We start from the raw sequence: 22,173 nt of genomic DNA, 5'->3' as shown, positions 1-22,173 counted from the left end.
TTGTATCTGCTTATAGTGCTTGGGTTTTTAACCATCCGAGGTATTACTTTCACACACACGAAAAATCAAGGTCTTTTCAAAAGCAAAAAGAGAACACGCGAGACAGCCAAGTACAAAGCACATAAGATCAGAAACGCAGAGATAGGCCCAATTCTCTCACCCCTGCCGCTTAGCTGTGCTGGGTCTCAGCATGTTTGCAAAAGCTGAGTGGTTTTGGAAGCGGGAGCGCACACTGCTTTGCATGTATTAGGAACACATTATGCCCAGTTTTGGAAAACTTTCATCCTCACATCTAGCTTTTTCTATTATCCTGGGGAAGGTAATAAATGAAGAAAGGCAAACCCAAGTACATGGCCGTTCCTTTCCAGGTTTGGCTCTGGGGACGCAGGCCCCCTGGGTGATATGGTAGGAGACACGTGGGGAAACACTTGGACGTCTACCCCTCTAGCAAACCCCACCGCCAGAGGGACCACCAGAGTATAGCACCGGATCCCAACACACATTCTGGTGGCCCTTGCTCAATTCTCTCCTATTCCAATGGTGCCAGAGGAATGAGGGAGCTGCCCAAGAAATAAAGCATTGAGTTCAATAGAAATGCCATAATTTATTCTGTTGTATAAAAAAAGTCATCCTTATGTAACAAAATGTCTTCTCAGAAGAAGAAATATATTATTTCGGGTCATAAATAATCAGCAAACATACAACTGTTAGCAACTAAAAAAAAAAAAAAAAAACCGCACTGCTGCTTTCCAGCAGTGCTGAAAATAAACCTGCTTAGGATATATTTACAGAGTATTACAGTACTCAAAACACAGAAATTGAGGTATTTGGTTCTAGGAGTCGACGCCGACGTTTGTGAAGGCAAACCTACACAAAAATAAATAAGGTACATTTTCATATGTATGTGTCGTCAGGAATGGTAATAATACTGGTAGGTATGTCAAGCATGAAGAGTTTCTACAAAAAACAAAACAAACAAAACGGAGGCAAGCAAAAAGAAATGAGCTCACACAGAGTCCTTTCTTTTCTGCCCCTTTCTGTCAGGGGGACTTGATGTACCCATTATATATTGGTCCCGAATGTGCTGAGTTCAGCAAACACCTTGACGCTGAGTCATCACTGTGAGTGCTTGGGAACCCAGTGGAAACTCGGGTGAGATTCAATAAATAAGGACCAGCCCTCGCGAGCCCCCTCCCTGGAGTTATTGCATTTCTCCCCGAGGGAAGGGGCCTGGAGTCCTGGTGGGTGGGGAAGGTCGCCTCCCGTGGCCTTTCAGCAGCTGGGAGAGGTCGTGATGGGGCTTTGAAGGTAGCTCAACGCACTGTTCGTGGAGTGGACGGGGATGGAGACGGGGAAGTTGAAGACGGTGGTGGTGGAGGTGCCGCGGTCCAGCACAGACATGGCGGGGCTCCCCGCCTCTGCCGAGCAGTGTGGGGCCAGGACCTGGGACTCAAACTGCAGCAGCTGGCCCATGAAGCTGAAGTTGGGGGAGATGATGCTTCTCCTCTGCTTCACGAATTCAAAGGCCTCGTCCAGCTTGACTCGATTAGTCCGCATGAGGTAAGCGAGGCAGATGGTGGCCGAGCGGGAAATGCCCGCTTGGCAGTGGACGAATACCCTTCCTCCGGCATTCTTGATGGAGTCTAGAAAACAAAGGGCAGCTGGTTACTGAGAGCTCAGAACAGCCCCAACCTCAGGCATACGGTGTCTAAGAAATGTCACGTGTGTCCTGTGCAGAGATAGTCAACGTCACCCTATGCCATCACACAGATACTGTTCACGGAGGCAGTGTGGGCGTCATGCAAAGAACTGAGGGCTTTTAAACCCAGACCGGGTATCCAGTAAAAAGATGGATGTTGGGCAAATCAATTCAACTTCCCGAGCATCAGTTTACTAATTTGTAAAGCGGGACCTCAAATCTATAGTTTGCAAGGAGGTTGCCCCAACCAGACCGACATCTAAAGTCTGGAAAAAGGCTTAGAAGAATGTCGTTCGAATCCTGGCCAGAGTTTGGGCTCAGTGGCTAAGATGGGGGAGGGAGGCAGAAGTCCCGGGCATCCGTTCTATTTACCTATAAAGTCGATAGCCTCGTTGAACCAGGAGCTGATGTCCGCCTTGTGGTTGTCCTCCACGGGGATGCTCTTGTACTGGTAATGACCCTCAAAATGGTTGGGACAATTGGCCGAGACGTTGATCAAGGCAGTGATGCCCAAGGCATCCAGCATGTCCTTGCGGGAAGCATGATAGGCGCTGCCCAGGTACAGAAAGGGCAGGATCTCCACTGGGCCACCCTGAAATTCGGAAATATCCAGCACTTGTCAAGATTTGCTCAGAGTCAATGCCGGAGCCCACACCCACAAAAACTCTGCTGGAAAAGTCAGCTGCAGATACCACCAGGTCAACTTCTCAGCACTGTTGTTGTAGTATAATAGGGGACTAAACCCATTTGCCTGCACAGGGCCAATGGTCATTTCTGTGGTGCCAGCAGTTAAAGAATCAGCGCGGTCAGACCACTACCGCATGGGATGAATAATATCCCCGCGTCCCCTCCGGTACAAATAAAGCCGCAGGTCACTTTCCATATCCTCACTAGCACTTTCTCCTGGGCCTTTACCAGCTGTTCCTTCTCCCCTCCGGTACGGCTCCCTACTAACCTGATCGTAGAGTGGGGTGCTGCAGGAACTGCACCCCGATTCGGCGCTGTCAGGGACGCTAGTACTCAGAGGAAGGCTGAGCCCCATGGGGGTCGACTGTTTGCTGCATAGCTCCGGGCAGGAAGCTGAGAAAGCTTCATATCCTCCTGGGAATAACAAAGAGACATTTTTTTTTTTCCATTAGTACCGCTGGGACAGGGCACCTTCACGCAGCTCCCCCACCCACCAGGGCTGGAAGTTTCACCAGGGAGTCTTTGTTCCCGGAGCCAAACAAACAAAGCCAATGACAAGTCCCCGGAATACGACTCCGGCGCCCCCGGCGCTCCAGGTGGGGCAGGCAGGGACCGAGGGCCAGGCGCGCCCCGGCAAGGCGTTGGGGGGCGTGCGGCCCGCCCGGAGCTTCCCCAAGGGCGTACCTTTGAGGAAGAAGACTTGCGTGGCGCGCGCCTCGCGGCAGAGCGCGCCGGCCGCCAGCGCCAGGGTGCCGTCGCGCTTGGCCGCGTCCAGGGCGGCGCTGCGCTCGTCCAGCAGCACCACGGCGTGGTAGGCGCCGGCCAGCAGGCGGCCGCGCAGCTCGGCGTTGGGCACGATGTGCTCCAGGCCCATGGCGCCCTTGGCGCGGCGCCGCACGATGGTGCTGAAGCGCACGTTGACCGAGCCGGCGATGTGGCCGGCGTTGAAAGCGAAGAAGGAGCGGCAGTCCAGCAGCAGGCACTGCGCCGCGCGCTCCCGCAGCAGCGTGCGCAGGCCTCCGGCGTCCAGCGAGCCCACCTCCAAGACCATGGCCGGCCCCAGCGCCCCCAGCGTGCAAGTACTCCTGTGTTCTTTGTCCTCCGAAGCCAAGGGCAGGGAAGCGGCTTTCTAGGAAGAGCCCGACCCTGGTGACTTTCTTTGCGCGGAACTCAAACTGCTTTTGGACCGAGCGAGGAGCTGTGGTGCGGGTTCCCTTGCTGCTCCCCTGACTGCCCCTGCGGCCCGCGTCGCACGTTCAGCCCCGGTGTCCTTCGCAGCGAGCCCTGCCCGGGGGAGTGCGTTTATATGTGGCCCTGCCAAGGGGCGGGCCAGGGCGGGCGCTCAGGGGGAAGGGGAGTTGTTTGTTTGAATGGCGGTCACGTGACCGGGCGGTGACGTCACCCGCCCTGCCCGGCTTGGCGCCGGCAGAGCCAGAGGCGAAGACGTCATCGGCCTCGGCTTGGCCGCGCGCTGGCTGGGCCCCGGCCCCCCGCTCGGCTGTCCGGCCTGCGCCTGTCGAGTCCCCCGGGACCCGGCCCGCGCTGCTCTCCCGGCCCGGCGGGGAGGAGGAGGGGAGGGCGCGTCGCCAGCCGAGGGCTGGCGGGGCTGCGAGCGGCCGGCAGAGCGGGCGGCGTGCCCTTCCCCCCGCCTCCCCTCCCCCCGCCTCCCCTCCCCCACGCCGCGCCCCCTCCCCGCGCCCCAGCCGCGCCCGGAGCGGAAAGCGGCTTCCTGCGCTCTTGCTCACACGTGTGCCCCTTCCCTCGTTTCCTCGTCCCCAGCTGGGGGGCAACAGAGTCCCAAGGAGAAGCGACTTACTTGCCCAGTGTCACACGGCTGGGGGCGTGGGGACAGGGTAGAGGGGAGCCTGAAATGAAGGTTGGAGAAAATGTTAACAAATGTGTCCGTAGAAATGTCGTTCCTATCAAGAACAGCCGGGGCGCGTTGGGGTGGGAATGTGTTTCTGTTTTCCAGACTTTCCTGTTACTTAAAAAAAAAAAAAAAAACAATACATTTAATAAGTAAAATGCCTTCCAATCAGACCCCTCGTGGGAAAATGTTCTCCCTACTCCTGGGGTCCCTAAAACACTCTGAGCCGAGGCAGGTGGATCAGGGAGTTAAAACCTCTGGGGGGGGGGGGGACGGGTCGCAAGGCGCCCTTGTGGATTGAGGGGTTCTGGTGTTTAGCTAGCGATCGACAGCGCCCCCCAGGGGCCGCACGACACGCTTCTGGTTAGGTTTGCTTGACACAGACGGAGATTATCCGTTTATTTATCCCATAAATACATACTGATCGGGGGTCTGTTAAGAGCTGGGCTTGAGGGCGCCAAAAGGAGCCAAGCCCGACACCCTCGCCCTGGTTCCCGCCATCTGCAAGGGCTGAATTCGAAATCTAATCCCGTGGCGCTTAAGGAGGATTTCCAGGACCCGCACAAACGTTTGGGAGGACCCCATTCGGTCGCCCGCGTTCTGGGACCCTAGTGACGGCCCTCTGCGCAGTGGAGGCCGCTGCGGTGGCACCGGAGCGCTAGGTACACAAACATTGCGCCACTGGGCGCGGGTGCCGACTCTGGAACATTCTGCGGTTTCTTCCCCTCTGCTCTTGGGGGAAGGGGGATTTCGCTGCCACCCTGTGTCGTTAGAGCTGTGATTGTATCACCATAGATGACTTCTGCATTTGCATTGCTTAGCTACTGTGTTTACACATGCTCAAACTTTCTGCCTAAGTTCTAGAAAAGTTCGGAGCTGAGTGCTTTTTTTTTTTTTTTAAAGGGAGTTTTCTACCTTGAGAAGAGCGTCGGTGAAAGGCAGCAAAGAAATCCTCAGAGAATGGCCACACACTCACCCCTTATCTTAAAAAAAAAAAAAAATGTTTTTTGTTTATACTACTTATTCAGCTGAGGAACTCGACATATTTTTTGCATTCAATCATAAAATGTTAGGGCTGCTCCTTTTCACAGCGTGCCAATTTGATCTGCCCCCATTTTTTTTTTTTACCAAGAACATTTATTATTCCATCCCACCCACATTTTTTAAAAAAGAAAACAGTAATTTTTTTAAAAATTAAAAGAAAACTTTTTTATATACATAGTCATGGATGCTGGCGCAGCCCAGCCCTGGAGTCAGGTGTCTGCTGAGCGCAGTGGGTCTTTCTTCCTCTCTATCCCTTACTGGAGAGAGCAGAGCTGGGACCCCCGGCTGTCGTTCTGCTGCTGGGTGATCCTGCGAGGCACATCTCTTCCCCAGCTGAGCCTCTGAGCCCACGTCTGGACAATGGGTTTACAATGGCTGCTTGGTAGATGGTTCGCGGCCCAGGCGAGAGATCGTAGGTGTGAGCTTCCCAGGCCCTACCGTGCCCCTTTCCCTGATGATTCACTGCGTTTCTTGGTTTTCCCCTTCCCCGCAGGGCAGCCTTATATCACCAGGCCACCGTGCGTTTCAGGGTCTGGCACCAGAGCCTCGGGATGTCTCCACAAGGCACCAGAAAGTGTGGTGGCGCACAGGCCCAGCTCAGGGGAAGGTCCCTCCTTGAGACCAACTGACACCATGGCTCCTGTCCAGGGGTCCGGTGTTGCCACCGAGGCCCCCAGTCCAGGCAGTGAAGATGCCGCTTCTGGCTGGAGATGGAGCCAAAGAGAGGCCAGCACGATCTGGTCTGTGGTGACAACAGAAGCGGCAAAGGCCTGGCAGCCAAAGGGGACAGACTGGGTCTTTCTGACCTGGGCTCCTGACAGTTTTAGGTGTGCCTAGGATTAAACCTAGAGGCGATACTGGGCGGTGGGAACGGTTTGCATTCCGAAGGCGAAGGCAGAGCCTGGACTCCCACCTTTCATACGTGGGCCTGCAGAGGTCACTTGCCCTGCTGAGCCCCTGTCCACTCCCTCCTGTGGTGTCTCCAGGGGACTGTGGGGAGACTCGGTGTAGCTAGGACTGGCATCACCCCACGACTGTTGTCCGCATCCTGCCCTCAAAGTCAGCTTTGGATCTGTCCCGGGGTCACAGGAGAGGAGAGGGTGGCTCCCTGTCTGCTCTGTGACCTTGGGCAAGAGGCTTAACGTTCCTGAGCCTCGGTTTCCCCATCTGTAGAAACTGGGACTGTGGCCCTCGTAGGGCTGAGTAAGACCACGTCTGAGAAAGCAGCAGGTGCAGGGGTGCTCTCGGGAGGGGGCGCTGCCTCTGGCCGCAAGCCTTCTCTCACGGAACCACAGCCCTTGTACCGTCCCCCCCACCCCCGGGCTGTTGGGGAGCTCCCCTCTCTGCTGAGTACCCTCCACGACTCCCTCTTTCCCACCCATCCAGCCCCCAGCCACTCTCCTGGGGGGTCCTCTAGGAGAACTTGGTGGGCCAGTGATCACTGGATGTCTCTCGTCCTTCCCACCCCCACACCTTTGCTCGTGCGGCTCCGCCTCCTTCTGCCTTGTTATTGTCCCCTTTGGCTTGGGCCATAATCTTTCCGCATCCTCCAAGACTCAGCCAAAGTGCCTCTGAGAAGCCTTCCCTGGTTTCTCCAACTTTTCCAGCCCCTGGGCCCTGGAGGACTTTGTCCCAACAATCCGATGGTGTCAAAGTCCTGTAGATCCTATCCTCCCCTCCCTGATTTGCTTGGGGGCAGGGCTGTGACTTTCTCCTCTTTGAATTCCCCACCCTCCCACCTCGGGTGCAGCCCTGGCACCTAGTAGGTTCACAATTCATTGCGTGGTGGAAGAATATTTTCAAAGAGCTCTGCTGAGAAGTATCAGAAGAGAAGGCGACAGAAATGGCCACTTATGAAGCCTCTCCCTTGCACCTGCTGCGTTACAGGCATCATCTCAAGAACTAAGCAGGATATAATTATGAACTGATCCCACAAGGTGGTTGTTATCCCCATTCCCCAGGCAAGGAAACAGGCTCAGAGAGGAGACGGGACGTACCCGCAGCTGATGACCATCAGACGCAGGACCAGACCCCGGGCCTGTCTGACCGAGAGCTGCAGCGGACTCAGCCGTCCGGTTGTGGGAACCTCGGCCTGTTGATGCCTCTGCCTGTGCGAGCCCATCCCAGGCAGTGCTGGCCGAAGCCTCTGCCTCCCAGCCTGCCTGGAGCTCTGCTCACTGGGCAGAGTGACCCGGGCATCAGTTCCGAAAGGAGCCCGAACGTCCTAGGGTCCCCTGAGTCAGGCTCTGGTGTCCTTGCTGCCTCTCCCAAGCCACTTGGTGCTTGGGATTTGGGGGAGCCAGAGGCAGGGAGACTGAGCAGCCACTTGGCCCATGGGTGACTTCAGCCTCCACGCCCAGGCAGTTAGGATAGAGCCAGCTGATATTGCACAATCCTTGCAAACAGAACTCCATGGTCAGGCCTGGCAGGGCCTGCAGCACTGTGTCATGTCAGCCGGCCCCCTCGTTTGAGACAAGGGCCCAGAGAGGTTAGGCAACCTCTCCAAAGTCACACAGTGTTCAGAACATTCTAACTTTGGTCAGCTTGTGTGAGCCGTTCACCTATGTTTGAACCCTGAAACATTTATCTCTAGAGGCTGGGATTACTTTCATTTTCTTCCTTATAACTCTGTATAGTTTGAAGTTTTCAACACAAATGTGGAAATTTTGTAATCAAGGATGAATGTTAAAAATATTGGCAGGCAACCAAATTTAGGCTAAACCATATTTATATTTAGGGCAACTTGTTAAAAAGAAGTTACGGCGTTAGACTGCTTGGGTTAGAACCACAGCTTGACCACACTCACCTGCTGTGTGTCCCTGGGCAAGTTACCTCTCTGAGACTCAGTTTCCTCGCGTGTAAAATGAAGATAATAATAGCATCTATCTTGTAGGGCCAATATGAAGATCGCAGGAGAACAGGGATCAACAAACTATAACCCATGAAGCCAAAATCTAACCCGTTCCCTCTTCCTGTACGGCCCACATGTTAAGAATGGTTTATACATTTTAAATGGAGGAAACATCAAAAGGAGGATATTTTGGGACACGTGAAAGTTGTACGAAATCCACATTTCGGTGTCCACAAGTAAAGTTTTACTGGGACACAACCACGCCCATTTGCTTACTGTCCTCCGAGGCTGCTTCCACACGACAATGGGAGGCGAGTAGTTGTGACACTGTGCCTAAAATATTTACCTCTGTCCCCTTACAGGAAAGGTCAGCCAAACCGACATGAAATCATGGATGAAATGTGCTTTAGAACAATGCCTGGCTCAGGGTAAGTGTTTAGTAGTCGACGCTGATGTTATTAATATATGGATATTTATAAAACTTTCTTCCCCTAGGATGAGTTGAAAAGCAGTCACCTCTTTTATAATATATTTCGTTGGGCCTTGGGCATGTGAAAATACAAAATTCAACTGAGTACATTTGACGATCTAATTGGCTTTATTAAAGGATTCATGAATCAGGCAGCCGGAAGGGGGTGTACGAAATGCAAAATATTGATAGGCAGAAAGAGGCCGGACTCTGAAGAGTGGGTTATGTGAGGCTAGGACAGGGTCCCTGGGGAGAAGGCAGGGGGTCCCATCAGGCCGATTGCCTCACCAGTGTTGGTCAGGAAGTTCCAGACTATGGGTTTAAAATTCCAGTCCTGGGAGCGGCTCAAACTACAAGGAGGTTAATTAGGTTTGGTTTGGTGCCGTGGCTTAGCAAAAGTGACTCCATTTTGGCTACTGCTCTTTTTCTTTTCTTTTCTTTTCTTTTCTTTTCTTTTCTTTTCTTTTCTTTTCTTTTCTTTTCTTTTCTTTTTTAACAGGCACATCTTTCATATGGTCACGTTCTGAAAGGGGAATATCATGGTTAATTGACATAATGAATTGACAGCGTTTTTCTTTCTTAACGGGGCATAAGTTAATGAGAGGCCCTTACAATCACTGACATCTTAGATCCAGTAGAATACAGTCATGCAAAAAGGTTTAAGATGGACCGAAATTAAAACGTCACAGTCATTCCATTAACAAACACTCTAGCACGGGGACAGACTAGCTAAGGAACAGGTACAACGCAGGTGCCAAGTGCCAGGGTAGACGTTGGGGAGGCTCAGACAAGGGGCCCTCACTCACCTTGTCCCGAGAGAAAGATGCTCAGAGCAGGGGACAGCTGCCTTGAGGCAAAGACTGGTGTAGAATAGAAATGTCTGGACGAAATACCTCTGAGAGACGGGACTGTTATCTACCACTTTGTTTCCTCTCCTGCAAAATGGGGCAGTAATAACCCCAAGAGACCCACTCTCAGGTTCACTGTGGGACCGGACGAACCCCAGAAGCCTGTGTGAACAGTCCCCGTGGCCGGCCGTTTCTGTCTGTCCCACCCGCCCGGGAGCTGGGGACTTGGTTTCTCGCCTCTCTCAATCCCTAGCATAAAGCTCAAAGCAGGTTCGTTGGACAGGCACATGAAGACAAGGCCAGGAGAGGGACCAGGAAGTAGCAGGGCCTCCATGACTCAGGCAAGCCTGTCCCTGAACCAAGGACACAGCCTGCCAGCATGGCCCTAAGCCACACCCCGGCCGCTGGGGGAACTGACGCCAGGCGAGAAGTGACAGCTTTCTGTTGTAAGCTAATGTTTTTAGACAGAGTATAAATTGAGACATAATTTCCTTTTCATGATTGGAAAACACTAACTAATGTTGGAGGGAGCAAGTGAGGTCATAGTTTTTCCCCAGGGATGCGGAGGAAACGTTATGGGTGGCACGTTCCTAGTCATAGCTGAAGACTCAGAAATTGTGCATCCCAATTTCGCCCTTGGGAGTACGTTTTTTGGGAGGCAACTCTTCTTAATGATAATCGTCAAACTCTATTGAGCACTTGCTGTGAGCCCTTGGCACTCTGCCAAGTGCTTTATGGTCCTTTGCTTGTGTGTGATCGTGACACCGTGAGGCAGGTGCCATTGCCACCCCCATGGGAGGAGGCGAGGCACCTGAGTGAGACCCAGAGAAGTTAACTAACTTGTCCTAAGGCGTTGGGCCAGTAAGTGGCTCCGCTGGGTGCCTGGTGCTCCCTCCCTCCCTCCCTCCCTCCGTTTTCTAAGTCCTTTGTCCTTATCTCTCCCCAACACACAGTGGGTGTGTCACGAGGGTGGCATGCCACACCATTTCACTATTTCTTAGGATGATGACTTTTAGGGGGCTGCTTCTAGGTTCAAGAGGAAAGGGGAAAGGAATTAAACCCCACACTCAGGCTTTCTGCCTGGGGCTCCTTGACTCCCTGAGCCACATGGCACAAATGATTCATTCTCTGGCCTTGACCTCAGAGGGTTTGGCCACCCACTGAGAGTGAAGTCACACCTCCAACTTTCCAACACATTCATTGGTTCACTCACTCAACTTCAGGCAGGCAAGAAACAGGCCTGGTTGGGCTTGCTTGGGGTCAGAGACAAGTACACAAATGCCTCTCCATGTCCCAGAGTTATGGCTGGGCTGGCTGCTCACTTCTGGCCTAAGAGACCCTCCTGGAGTAGTTCGCTAGGGCTGTTGTAACAATGTACTACAAGTAGAGTGGCTTAATACAACAGAAATGTATTGCCCCACAGCTCTGGAGGCCAGAAGTCCAAGATCAAGGTGTGGTCAGGGTTGTGTCCTCGTGAAGGCTGGGAGTGAGGCTGGCCCAGGCCTCTCCTCTGGCGTCTGGTGGGTCGCTGGCAATCTTTGGTGTTCCTTGGCTAGTAGAGGCATCAACCTGACTCTGCCTTCATCTTCACGCGCCTTCTCCGTGTGTGTGTGTGTGTGTGTGTGTGTGTGTGTGCGTGTGTGCGCGCGCACAAGCGCATGTACCTGTGTCCAGGTTTCCTCTCGGTCTAAGACTTTCTCTTCATATTGGGTTAGGTCCCACCCTAAAATGACCTCATTATAACTTGATGACCTCTGTAGACACCTTGTTTCCTAATAAGGTCACATTCTGAGGCTCTGGGGATTAGACTTAGACTTAAGCTTATCATTCTCAGGGGACATAATTCAATCCTTAACAGGGCTCGTATCCCAAAAGTAGCCCCCTGATAATAATATGTTTAATACTACAAAGTTGTCCATCTGGCCCAGGTAAATATATCCATTTCACATGATCCTCACAAAAATACCGAGGGTGGTTTTTTTTCCCTCCCCTTGGGAGTTCAACAAATTTATTCTGAAGTTGATAGGATGTAATAAACAATCAAGAATAGCCAGGAAAACTAAAGCAGAAGGGCGGTGTGGCGGGGGTGAGCCCTACCAGATGCTACAACATCCCGGGAAGCCTCGGCGGTGGGACGGGTGTCAGACCTATGGAACAGAATAGAAAGCCCAGAAACTTGCCCGAGTACATATAGAAATTTGGTGTATGACGAAGGTGGCATCTCAAGTCACCGGAGCATAAGGACCTTTTTAAATGAGTGATCTTGGGACAACTGGACAGCCATTTGGGACAAAAAAAAATTAAAAGCGAACCCATACCTCCCTCCAAATATTTAAATGAATATCGAATGGCCCAGAGTCTAGATTTTAAAAATGAAACCTTACAACTTATAGAGGAAAATGTGAGGGGATTCTTTTATCACCTGTATCACCTGGAAGGTGAGGGCAGCCTTTCAATGTAGAAACAGGAAAAAAAAAAAAAAAAAAAAAAAAAAAACCTTTGATAAATTCGGCGACATAAAAATTAAAGATAAATTAAAAAAACAAAAAACTTTTTATGGCCAAAAAGAAAAGCTCCATAAGCAAAGTTAAAAAAAAAAAAAAAGACAAATGGGAGACAATATTTGTAATTTAAGGACAAAGGCTAATTTCCCCAATATTTATGGTGTTCTTAGAGATGAAAAAAAATATGATTTTGAAATGGCCCAAAGCCACAAGCAGATAGTCACAGAAAAAGTACTGCAGACGCACCCTGATTATGTATAAAGATGCTCGTTCGTAATCACGATAAGAGGTCAGAAAATTATGACTCCAACTGAGAGACTCTCATCTATCAGATTGGCGAAAATCCAAAACTTTGACAGAACCCTCTGCTGAAACAAGAGGGTTTGAACGTGGACTGGATGCGACCTGATGTTACAGATGTGTTCATTTCGGTGGTTTCTCGGGGGAATGTTCTGTTCTTACGAGATGCACGAAGAAGAATTCAGTGGCGAAAGGTCACGATGTTAGCAACTTGCTCTAAATGTTCAGAAGAAAATACACATACAAACAAATATGGCGAAACACTAACCAGAGGATTTGTGAGTCAATGTTCTCAGCAGCATTATTCATAATAGCCAAAACTGGAAACAACCCAAATGCCCACCGATTGATGAATGAAGAGGCGAAATGTGGGAAATGGGTTCACGGGGACACTATTTGGCAGTAAAAAGGAACAAACGAGTGACAGGGGCTGTCATAGGAATGAACCTTAAAGATGCTGTGATAACGAACGAAGCCAGACACACGGGACCACAGAGTGTCTGATTCCACTTATCTGAAACGTCTAGAAAAGGCAGATTGACAGAGGCGCTCAGTAGATTAGTGGTTGTCTAGGGCTGGTGTGGGGACAGGGGTCACCTGTAAATGGGTTTGAGGGAGGGCCCTGCCTGGGGGACCATGAGAATGTTCTAAAATTAATTTAGGGTGATGGTCGCATCACTTGGTAAAGTTACAAAAAAAAAAAACACCCCCCAAAATTGGATTTATTTGCATATAGGGCATATGTTATGATATTTAAAGTATACCTTAATAAAGCTATTTTTTTTAAAAAAGATTCAGTTCATGATTCAGGCTGAGCTTCAGTTTACGCCTGACCCAGGAGCCCTTCCTGGGTGGTCATAAGCTGGGGTAGATGCCACCCTTTTGCTGTAGAGTCCTGTGGGTCACAGGACCTAGCACAGCCTCTGTGCCTCATGAGTACTGGTTCATGCACTGTGCTCTCCACGTCGCTGTGAGCTCCCTAGGGACAATACTCAATGCGTGTATGTGTGTGTGTGTGTGTGTGTGTGTGTGTGTGTGTGTGTGGAATACCGCAGCAAGGTTCAGCTCACGTGAGACTCAGCGAAGGCTTGCTAAGGGAACGTGTGAGCGGCAAGGCAGAGCCAGGCAGAAAGAGAACCCGATGTCCTCAGCGAGGTCTTTGAGACCTAGACGAGTGTGAGGACGGTATATTTAATGTCATGCGATTTCATCCCATAGATGAGAATGCCAGACAAAAAGGAAGAAGGCTCACCGCTATGTGAATGAAGTGAGTAGACAAGTTACTCTCTCTTGGAGAAGAAGGTTGGCAGGGACTAGAAAGTGAGAAGGAAGAACAAATAGATACAGGTAAATGAAAACCTCGGTTGGGGAATCTGATGTATAAAGATGCTAAAGATATGGCTTATGGAGGGGAGCGGACGGGAGGAAGAAAGGGAGGGAGGGCGGGGAGGCGGGAAGCAAGGAGAGAAGAAGTGCGAGGTTGGGACCCCTCAGGGCTCCGAAGGCCCTCAGAGGACGGGGCGTCCCTCTGAGCAGGGCCGGAGCACAGGGGAGGATGTGTGTCATCGACAGGATAATAATAGGAGTCACTTCACTTGGGGGTGTGAGGATGAGATGAGTTCACAGTACAAAGGTGAAGCACAGTGACACATGGTAAGCGCCGAGCCCACGAGTTAGGGGCACGAGCACCGTTTTCTGTCCCCGACACTGCAGGCCCCGGGAGGCGAAGCGTCTCTCGAGGTCACAGCTGTCCGTCTTGTGTCCTGTGGGCAGCCAGGCTAAGCACGTACCTGCCTTTTGGGAGAAGCCCAGGGGCAGGCGGTCCACTCCTGGGGGATGGGGGTGCAGGGCAGTGAAGGACAAGGCAGAGTACCGGGTGACTTAACTGTGCCGCCCACCACCTCCACTTCCTGGGGCTCTGAACCTCCATTCCTCACCTGGGGTGGGGTGTGGCGGCGGCACCTCCCACTGGGGTCTCTAAGGGGCCGGACTAAGGCCGAGCCAGGGAACCCGAGTCGGGGCCCGGGGTCAGCGTCTCACAAAAAGTGCCGCCTATGCAGGTTCCTTTATGTGGCAGATATTTATTGACTCATGTCACAAGCCACACCAGCTGGGACGCCGGTGATACCAGGTGAACAAGAGTTGCTGCTCCAGATCCCCCCACCCGCCCCCACCCACCCCCCACCCGCCCCACCCACCTCCACACACCCTTAGTAATTTATCTAATTGTCAAAACACCGAATTCCAGAATGGAGGCAAGTGTTTGTAAAATTCTTTCCACAGAAATGAACAGAACAGGAGACATGGGCTTCCTTTCTCTAGGACAAGCCGGGGAAGGACAGGCCATTGCTGGGGCCCTGCAGGTGGCATCTTCCAGATCTTTGTCGACAGCCTTTTCTGACCGACAGGCTAGGCAACCTCCAGCCCACCCAGGTCCTGGCAAAGTCACCTTCCCAAGGAGAAAGAGAGAACCTGACCTTATGATAAATAAAGGGATAGTTCTCTGACTTTTTATAAAAATCTTTATTTTTTTATTTTTTTTTTTTCATTTTTGCCAGACAGAAAGCAGCACCGTCAGAGTGCAAAGCAGAGACTCCGGGCGGCGTTAGTGCCACTCCACGTGCCACATGGCAGACTGGCTCCTGCTTCCAGCTCTGGTCGGGGCCCCCAGCAGCGGCTCTCAGTGCCGACTCCACATCGGAACCACCTGGGACCTTCGGATTCCTGACACCTGGGTCCCACCCCCAGAACTGCTAACGTCCTCACCCAGGGTGGGGCCTGGGCATGGGGACTTCCAGAATCTTGCCAGGGGTTCAACATCCAGCCGGGGCTGAAGACGACTGACCCTAAAGGATGACCTGTAATGTCCGGCACATGTTGTCGAGGGGGAAAAGCGAGTCGAGGGACCTGCACCGTGCTTGGCACATAGTAGGTGCCCAGCATGTGTTCACTGTGGGGTTGATGTGTATACACTGGCTCCCTGCCTTTTTATTTTCCTCCATCACACAGGACAGAGCTGGGGTGGCCCTGGCCACACACACCAGGGTCCTTCTGGAAGGCGTACCAGGGGGCGGGGGTGGGGGGGGAATCACACTTTTTAATGTATGCGCTTCTTGAGTTGCCATTTTTCACTCCAACTAGGTATCATTTTAACAGTTAATAGTAAAGAAAATGATTTGCCAGCTGTTAAGCCACACGTTGACCTTTCACTTCCTTTTTCTGTACCTATTCAAGAGACAGGAAATGTCCAAAATTAGCCGCTTTGAAGGAAAGGTTAAGGTGGGGGCTGGGAGAGCCAGGCAAAGCCGGCAGGGGCGGACCTGCCCCTCTCAGTCCCCCAGAATCCCTTCAGAGGTCCCTGGGCCCCTTCTAGGCTGCACCTCTGAGGGGCTCGAGTGACTGGGGGCCAGGGGCGTGGGTCGTGGGTTCCCAAGCCAGCTGCCCTCAGGAGTCCAGCCTCAGAGCTCCAGTGGGTCACAGTCCTTGGCGAGTCATCTTGGTGACCTCACTCTGACACGGCCAACCGATCCTGCCTCCTTCCTTGTGTTCAGGAAAATTCCAGGCTTCTAGGTACAGAGAGCCCGCTGAGGGCCACGTCACCCAATGTACCTGCCTCGTGGTGCTCTGCGAGGGCTGTGCCGCCATCCCCCGCTGCCGCTGGGGACACCAAGGCCGGGCCCAGGCACCTGGGTGCTGGCCCTAAGCCACACGGGCCCCTGAATTTCGGGTCCCGCAAAGCCGGGCTGTGCTCAAGGACACTGCCTGGTGGTCTCCCTGAGGAGCCCTGCCAATGTCGATGACGTAAACGAGACCCCCACACAGGACACCCAAAGCACTGGCCGCCTGGGAAAGCCCCGCCCCCAGCCCCAAGAACGCCAACGCCCCGGCACCTGCTTCCACCTCCAAGAACAGGAACTGGCACTACCAGGCACCTGCTGCGTGCCAGGTGCTCAGATGAGGTGGCACCTGTCACCAGGTGGCACTCCTATTGTTTCCCCCATTCATGGAAAAGAAAACCGGGGCTCGGAGCCATTTGGACACATGACTGGAGTTCCTGGAAAAGGGGCGGAGCCAGGCCGGCACTCAAGACCCCTGGCCGGAAGCGCGGGTCCACGTGTTCTCAGAGGACCTGAATGGTAAAGGGGACAGAGGGCTTCCCCCGGGCCTGGCTGCCTCACCGCAGGCCTCGGCCTCAGGCATCTACCAAGAGGCCTGCCTGGAGAAGGATCCGGATGGAGGTGGACCACAGCCTCACAGCTGTCCTTGACCACAGACGCGGGCTGAGTGAAGCCGGGCTGGAGGCTGGGGCCGCCTTGAGAGCCAGCACCTTAGGCCAGGAGCCAGGCTGACCTCTGGCTCTCAGGCTGAGACAAGTGTGTCCCGTCCAGCATCCTTCTTTCTTAGAAGTCCTCTCAGCCTTGCACTTCCTGAAGTTTCTGCTGTAGGGCCAGCGATGTGCTTAACTCCTCGTCTCCTGGCCCTCCTTCCCCCTCCCCCCCAAGTGGAGGCTCTGGTTCCTGGGGAGCTGCCTGGGACCCAGAGGGGAAGGGTCCCAGGAGAGCAGGTGCCATAGGGTTCCAGGGGAAGAGGAAGGACATGGGTCTGGGCCCCTCGAGGGCTCCATTTCAGCTTCCCCTATTACTGCGGCCTGAGGCACTTGGCCCCTCAGAGCCTCAGTTTTTTTGGCTGTCAAATGGGGTTGACAATGACGACAGCTTTGCAGGTGGAATAACGACAGCCTTTGACGGCATCCGGGGAAGGCACTGTCATAACTGTAGCACGTGCCCTTCCTGACTAATAATACCACCGCGTGGGGTTTTTACAGACTGCGACCCGTGCGGAGAACAGGACTGGCCTGCTCGCTGTGCGCCCTAGCACCTCGTAGGATGCATGGCACAGAGTAGGTGCTCTGGATGAAAGAAGAGCCAACAGTGCAGACGTTGGAGAGGAAATAACCTGGGTTCGTCATGAGACACCCCCAGTTTGCCAGCTCTGTCATCCGGCATTCTGCGACCTCACGTAGTTGCCTCTACCTCTCAGAACCTCAGTCTCCTCGTCGTAAAATGCAATAATGATTACAATAATACTCCAAAAGGGTCACTCTGAGAATCAGAGACATATAGAAAGGCGCCTTCACCTGCAGCTCAGTAAATAGTACCTTTATTATTGTTTTGAATTATTAATCCAAATTTTTGAATTTTATATATTTAAAATAAGAAAATGTCCGCAAAGGGATTTTGAAAAGCACGACCCAGTGTCTTCATGTGTTTGATGCTATCAATCTGCCTGAGGGCACAGACCAAAGGAGACCTTTTCTAAGTCAGGATGGAGGTAGAGGCTGTCAGCTCGAGGGAGGAAGTCACAAGGACATTGGTCACCCTGTGAGCCCGCATAAGATGAGGTGGACCAAGGCTCTAAGACACAGCTTGAGACCCACGTGGGCCAGACTGGAATCAGGCCACCCCCTGGACGCTCAGATCAGAGCCCAAGCCTGACCCCAGCCGAGCCAGGGGGCTCAGGCAGGTCATGGCACCACTGTCTTGGCTAACTGCGTGGCCTTTTAAAAACTACCCCGCTCACCCTCATCATTCCAGTGGGGAAAGTGGAGGCCTGGGGAGGGGCAGAGGCTGGCCAAGGTGACCGAAGATCATCAGGCACAGAGCAGAGACCAGAATCTCCAATTCTTGACCACAGCCACCAGCATTCCTTGCCTGGCTGAGCATTCCCACAGAAGCCACTCTGCCCGCCTCCTGTGCTCAGGAGGGCACAGACATGGACAGGCTGATTCCTGTTCGGTCAAGGCCACATGCCCGGTGATGGCTGGCCCCACGCCCACTCTTGCCTGTCCCCAGCTCAGCCTTGACATATGGTAAGGCTCAGAAATACCTGCCGAGTGAACGACGCCCTGCTCGGTGCTGGGCCCAGGCTAGGACCCTTTGAGCCTCAGAGGGCTGTGTAGGACTTGACTTTGAGACCCCAGACATGAAAACCGTGTGAAGCAGTGAGCAGGGTGACGAGGCACAGCCCATCGGGGCAGCAGGGCGGCATGGAGGGTCAGCTCCGGGCCGCGCAGCCCAGGTTCATGTCCTGGCTCCACTGTGGACTCACCGGAGGGCCTCGAACCAATTCCTTAGCTTCTCCGTGCCTTGATTTGCTGGGGGAACAGAGCACTCACCCCTCAGGGTGCGATGAAGATTCGTGAGATGCACACACTTGGCACGGGGCCTGGCCCGCAGTCCTCGCTCCCTGAATGGTGGCTGTCATTACTGTCCAGAATGGCCGTCTCTGAGCCACACACTCGTACATGCACACGCGTGGCATCCCCTGTAACGGGACTGCTTTGGAAAGCAGGGCTATTGCCCCGACTCATTGGGGCAGAACTTTCTGGTAGCCATCAGCACTGCCCTGCTGCCACCGTTAATCCCCTCCAATTCTTTCTGGATGATTCCAGCTAGCTCGAAGCCCCTTCGTTCCTGCCCTGGGCGGTCACGCAGCAATTCCTGGGGAGAAACTGAGGCCCGTGAGTGCCCTCGCTCCAAATGGCCCCAGTCTGCTGGGGCGAAGCAGGGTCAGCCAAGAGCAGTGGACAGAAGAAATGAGCTCACAGTGACCTCGGGCCAGGCCTTCTCCCCTGTGGGCCTCCACATCCCCCGTGGTAAAATAAGGGGGTGATCTAAATTAAGAGGGTGATCTCCGTCCTCTGTCCCTCTGCCGGCTAACGCGCAGCGATTCTATTTCTGTGTTTTCTGTTACGGCATCATCATTCCCACAATAGCCGGCACTGAGGGAGCACCTGCCGGACCCCAGCAACCCAGCTCAGCGGCTGACAAGGCAGCGGCGGTCGGTTACCGGGCGCGACGATGCGCCAGCTGCGAACCCTTGACCGGTTGGTTATCTCATTTAGTGCTGACAGCAGCCCCGTGTGCGGGGCTCGTGACCATCCTCATCCTGAGAGTGAGCAAGGAGGTTCCACAGAGTGAGCTGGCCTCATCCTGCTGGGATCGGGACCCAAGACCCAGGCTCGTCATCGCTAGGTCGTGCCCAACTCACTGAGCCCGTGAGGTGGGAATTATGTCTGTTTTACTGATAAAATAAAAGCCTGTGGCCCAGGGTGGGGAAGTGACTCAGCCCACATCACACTGTTGGAGATGGTGGCCTCCGAGGATATCCTGCTTCTGCCTCCCTTTATTCCGATTGTCTCGGCCAACGCATCCGAGAAATGCGCTTGGGCTTCGTGACTCTCCCTCGCCACTCGGAATTGCCGTCCCGTTACTCCGGGCCCACAGCTGAGCTCCAGATAACTGAGGGACCGGCCTTCGGCAGGCCTGGCTTCAGATGCGTGGAGCCCTCACGTGGAAACAGAGACACAAACTGCAGAAGGTCCCGTCCGTCCATGGCCCGGCCCCTCAGTGACACTCGGGGAGGGGACTTACCTCACCAGGGCTCTTGCTCATGCTTCACATTGGTCACTTTCTTTGTGGCCCAGGACAATGATGATCTCCACTTGGCAGGAAATTGAGGTCATGTGGGAATCAGTGACTAGTGCCCCTGGCAAATTGTATCATCAAGGATAATTCTTAAAATTCCAGGGGATTGTAGGGGGGAGGGGGTTGTTTTTCCCCTTTGAGAGAGAGAACTTGGAGATGAAGCCAGGCAGAGAAAGAGGTGGTGTTGAGGGGCGTGTCTGTGGCTTCAAATGCTCCTTGGCCGAGAAGTCTGTTCCCTGTCACTGGCCGCCATGGAATGAATGGTGGCTTAATTCCTCTTTGCAGTCTTCTCATTCTAGACTTACTTTTCCCCTACTCTCTAGGAACAGCAAAAAGTGGAAGGTGCTGTCCGATTTCTGAGGGCCTAGGAGGAGGGTGACTCATTCTGTGAGCAGAGGGGGCCTTGGGAAGACCTGGGCTTTTGTTCCCTTTGGGACCAAAATGAATCATTGACCTCACCAAGTCACAGTGGCCAGTCCCAAACTTTCCCAGGTAGAAGCAGATGAGTCAGGTGGAGCACCATCAAGGGCGGGGACCAGAGGGGAAGGCTGAGCCCCTCCTCCCTCCTCCTGCAGTTCAGCTCATGGAGGAGGCCAGACAGGTCTTGGTTCTCCTTGGAGCGAGGTGGAAATTGGAACCAGAAAAGGAAGTTGAGGTGCAATGCCTCTAACCAGACAGGTCAACAAGGCGAGGACCACCGACTGCACACTCGTGCTGTGTAGGACTCCATTCGACAGATTCGTTCGATCATTCATTGATTCAGGCAGGGGGTTGTTGTAGCCGCCAACCCCCGAGAGACACACGGACCACCAGAACTCAGTGAGTTATAGGAAACACACTCTTTATTCAGCCAGCTGGGTCTGCCAAGGGTACACAGACCCCAAATTAAGCAGCCCAGAAATGTAGAGGTACAGGATTTTTTAAGCCCAAAATCCCATTCTTCATTCTGTCTGAACACAAAGGTCTATTTTTCTTCTATTCACTACCTGTCGATCCACAGGTCGGGTGTGCAAGCTGGGGTACAGAAGCAGAAAGCTTATTGTTAGAATGTTATGTTTCTATGGGCGATAGCCTATGTTCTCATGACAATAGCCACGTTCCCATGGGCGATAGCCCAGCAGTAATTTCCTGCAAGCGATAAATTTCCAGCAGTCATTTTTCAGCCACCACAGGGTAAAGAGCGTTGAGCGGATGCCCACCAGGTGCCAGGCATTCTGCCTGCTACCAAATCCCTAAGCCTTCTCCAGCCTGCGAAGGAGGAATGTGATCCCCATGCACGAACGGGGAAACTGAGGCGCCGGCCAAGGCGGCCCAGAGCCTTGCTTCTTCGGCCCTGTGTCTGCATCCCATCAGTGGGTGGAGAGAATCCATCCCACAGGCCAGCACCTGGGTTGCTCCAGGCGAGCCTGGAAGGCCCAAGACTTTTCCTAACAAAGTTGCCTGGGTTATTTCAGAAAAGGAACCTGCTGCAAGGAGAAGCAGAGACTCGGGCCTGTCCTCTGGGGCCTCAGCATCCCAGCGGCTAGAGGCGTGAGCCTGGCGCAATGCCCCAAGTCATGGCCAAGGTCCAGGCTGCGCCCTGCGGGCTGCGACCGCTGCTCCGCCATGCTCTCTGCCTCCCCTCCTCATCATGGAGGAGACTGAGGGGCTGGCAGCGGCTTCTCAGCATCTGGTAGGACATTCCGCCCGTAGCCAGGTCCCCCTCACTCCCCGGCCATCCTTGGGGACGACTGATGACTCATATTTCCACTTTCAATGCAAGGCCAGGCACCAGATCTTCCGCGACCACCAGGACTGGCCGTACGGGCATTGGGAATAAGGGCATGAGCTATGACATCAGACAGAGCTGAGCACAAATCCTCGGGCTGCTGCCCGTTGGCTGTGTGATTTCAGGCAACTAGTTTACCCTCTCTGAGCCTCTGTTTTCCCATTTGCAAATGGAGATCAACTCCGATGCCTTCTTTACCGAAAAAGTTTCTTCCCTTTTGCTTGCGGCTCTGAAAAGTGTACCATTTCCTTCTATCTGTTTTCCTCTTTATATTTTCACCATCCACAAGCCAAGGAAAGACGAAGCGGAAATCAGATTTCTTAAAAGGGAACAATAATATTTATATACCGTTTACTTACTATGCGCTAAGACTCTGTTAGCAGGTGCTACCACCCGCCCCAGTTTATAGATGAGAAGCCTGAGGCCCAGAGAGGTAAAGTAACTCGCCTGAGGCCACACGGCCAGTCAGTGGCAGAGCTGAGGTTCACGCCCATGCTGCCTGGCGTCGGAGTCCATGCTCACAATCATGCTGAGAAAAGGGAAGAGAAATTTAATGCGCATGGTGTGGTGCTGGGCGCACAGTGAATTCCGAATGAACTACTACTACATTATGGCTTTGCTATCACCAGGTCTGCGTCTCATCCTTGAC

The 22,173-nt window shown here is 53.3% G+C and overlaps 1 protein-coding gene and 2 long non-coding RNA genes across 4 annotated transcripts; 1 reads left to right on the top strand and 2 right to left on the bottom strand.

Moving 5' to 3' along the window:
- Positions 1-584: 584 nt before the first annotated feature.
- On the bottom strand, positions 585-3,687 carry DUSP1 (dual specificity phosphatase 1). The gene is made up of 4 exons (XM_016145101.2): positions 3,071-3,687; positions 2,655-2,800; positions 2,072-2,291; positions 585-1,643 (listed from the first exon to the last, which is right to left on the bottom strand). Exons 1-4 carry the CDS (start codon positions 3,435-3,437, stop codon positions 1,273-1,275), a joined length of 1,104 nt encoding a protein of 367 aa, XP_016000587.1. The 5' UTR covers positions 3,438-3,687; the 3' UTR covers positions 585-1,272.
- A 1,410-nt stretch (positions 3,688-5,097) lies between these two features.
- LOC107511031 lies at positions 5,098-15,321 on the top strand. Of its 2 annotated transcripts, XR_004952168.1 has the most exons (4): positions 5,098-6,124; positions 8,511-8,576; positions 13,488-13,616; positions 14,828-15,321. It is a non-coding gene; the product is annotated as an uncharacterized LOC107511031 (long non-coding RNA). The 2 variants fall into 2 exon arrangements; XR_001596978.2 differs by having other exon boundaries at positions 5,098-8,576.
- On the bottom strand, positions 9,101-9,746 carry LOC118605460. Its single transcript, XR_004952169.1, has 2 exons — positions 9,424-9,746; positions 9,101-9,140 (listed from the first exon to the last, which is right to left on the bottom strand). It is a non-coding gene; the product is annotated as an uncharacterized LOC118605460 (long non-coding RNA).
- Positions 15,322-22,173: the final 6,852 nt, after the last annotated feature.

Source organism: Rousettus aegyptiacus, unplaced genomic scaffold (genome assembly GCF_014176215.1).
Source record: "Rousettus aegyptiacus isolate mRouAeg1 unplaced genomic scaffold, mRouAeg1.p scaffold_m13_p_7, whole genome shotgun sequence".
Taxonomy (NCBI): Eukaryota; Metazoa; Chordata; class Mammalia; order Chiroptera; family Pteropodidae; genus Rousettus; species Rousettus aegyptiacus.
Note: the sequence above shows the minus strand (reverse complement) of the source record. Positions and strands in the feature narration are given on the sequence as shown.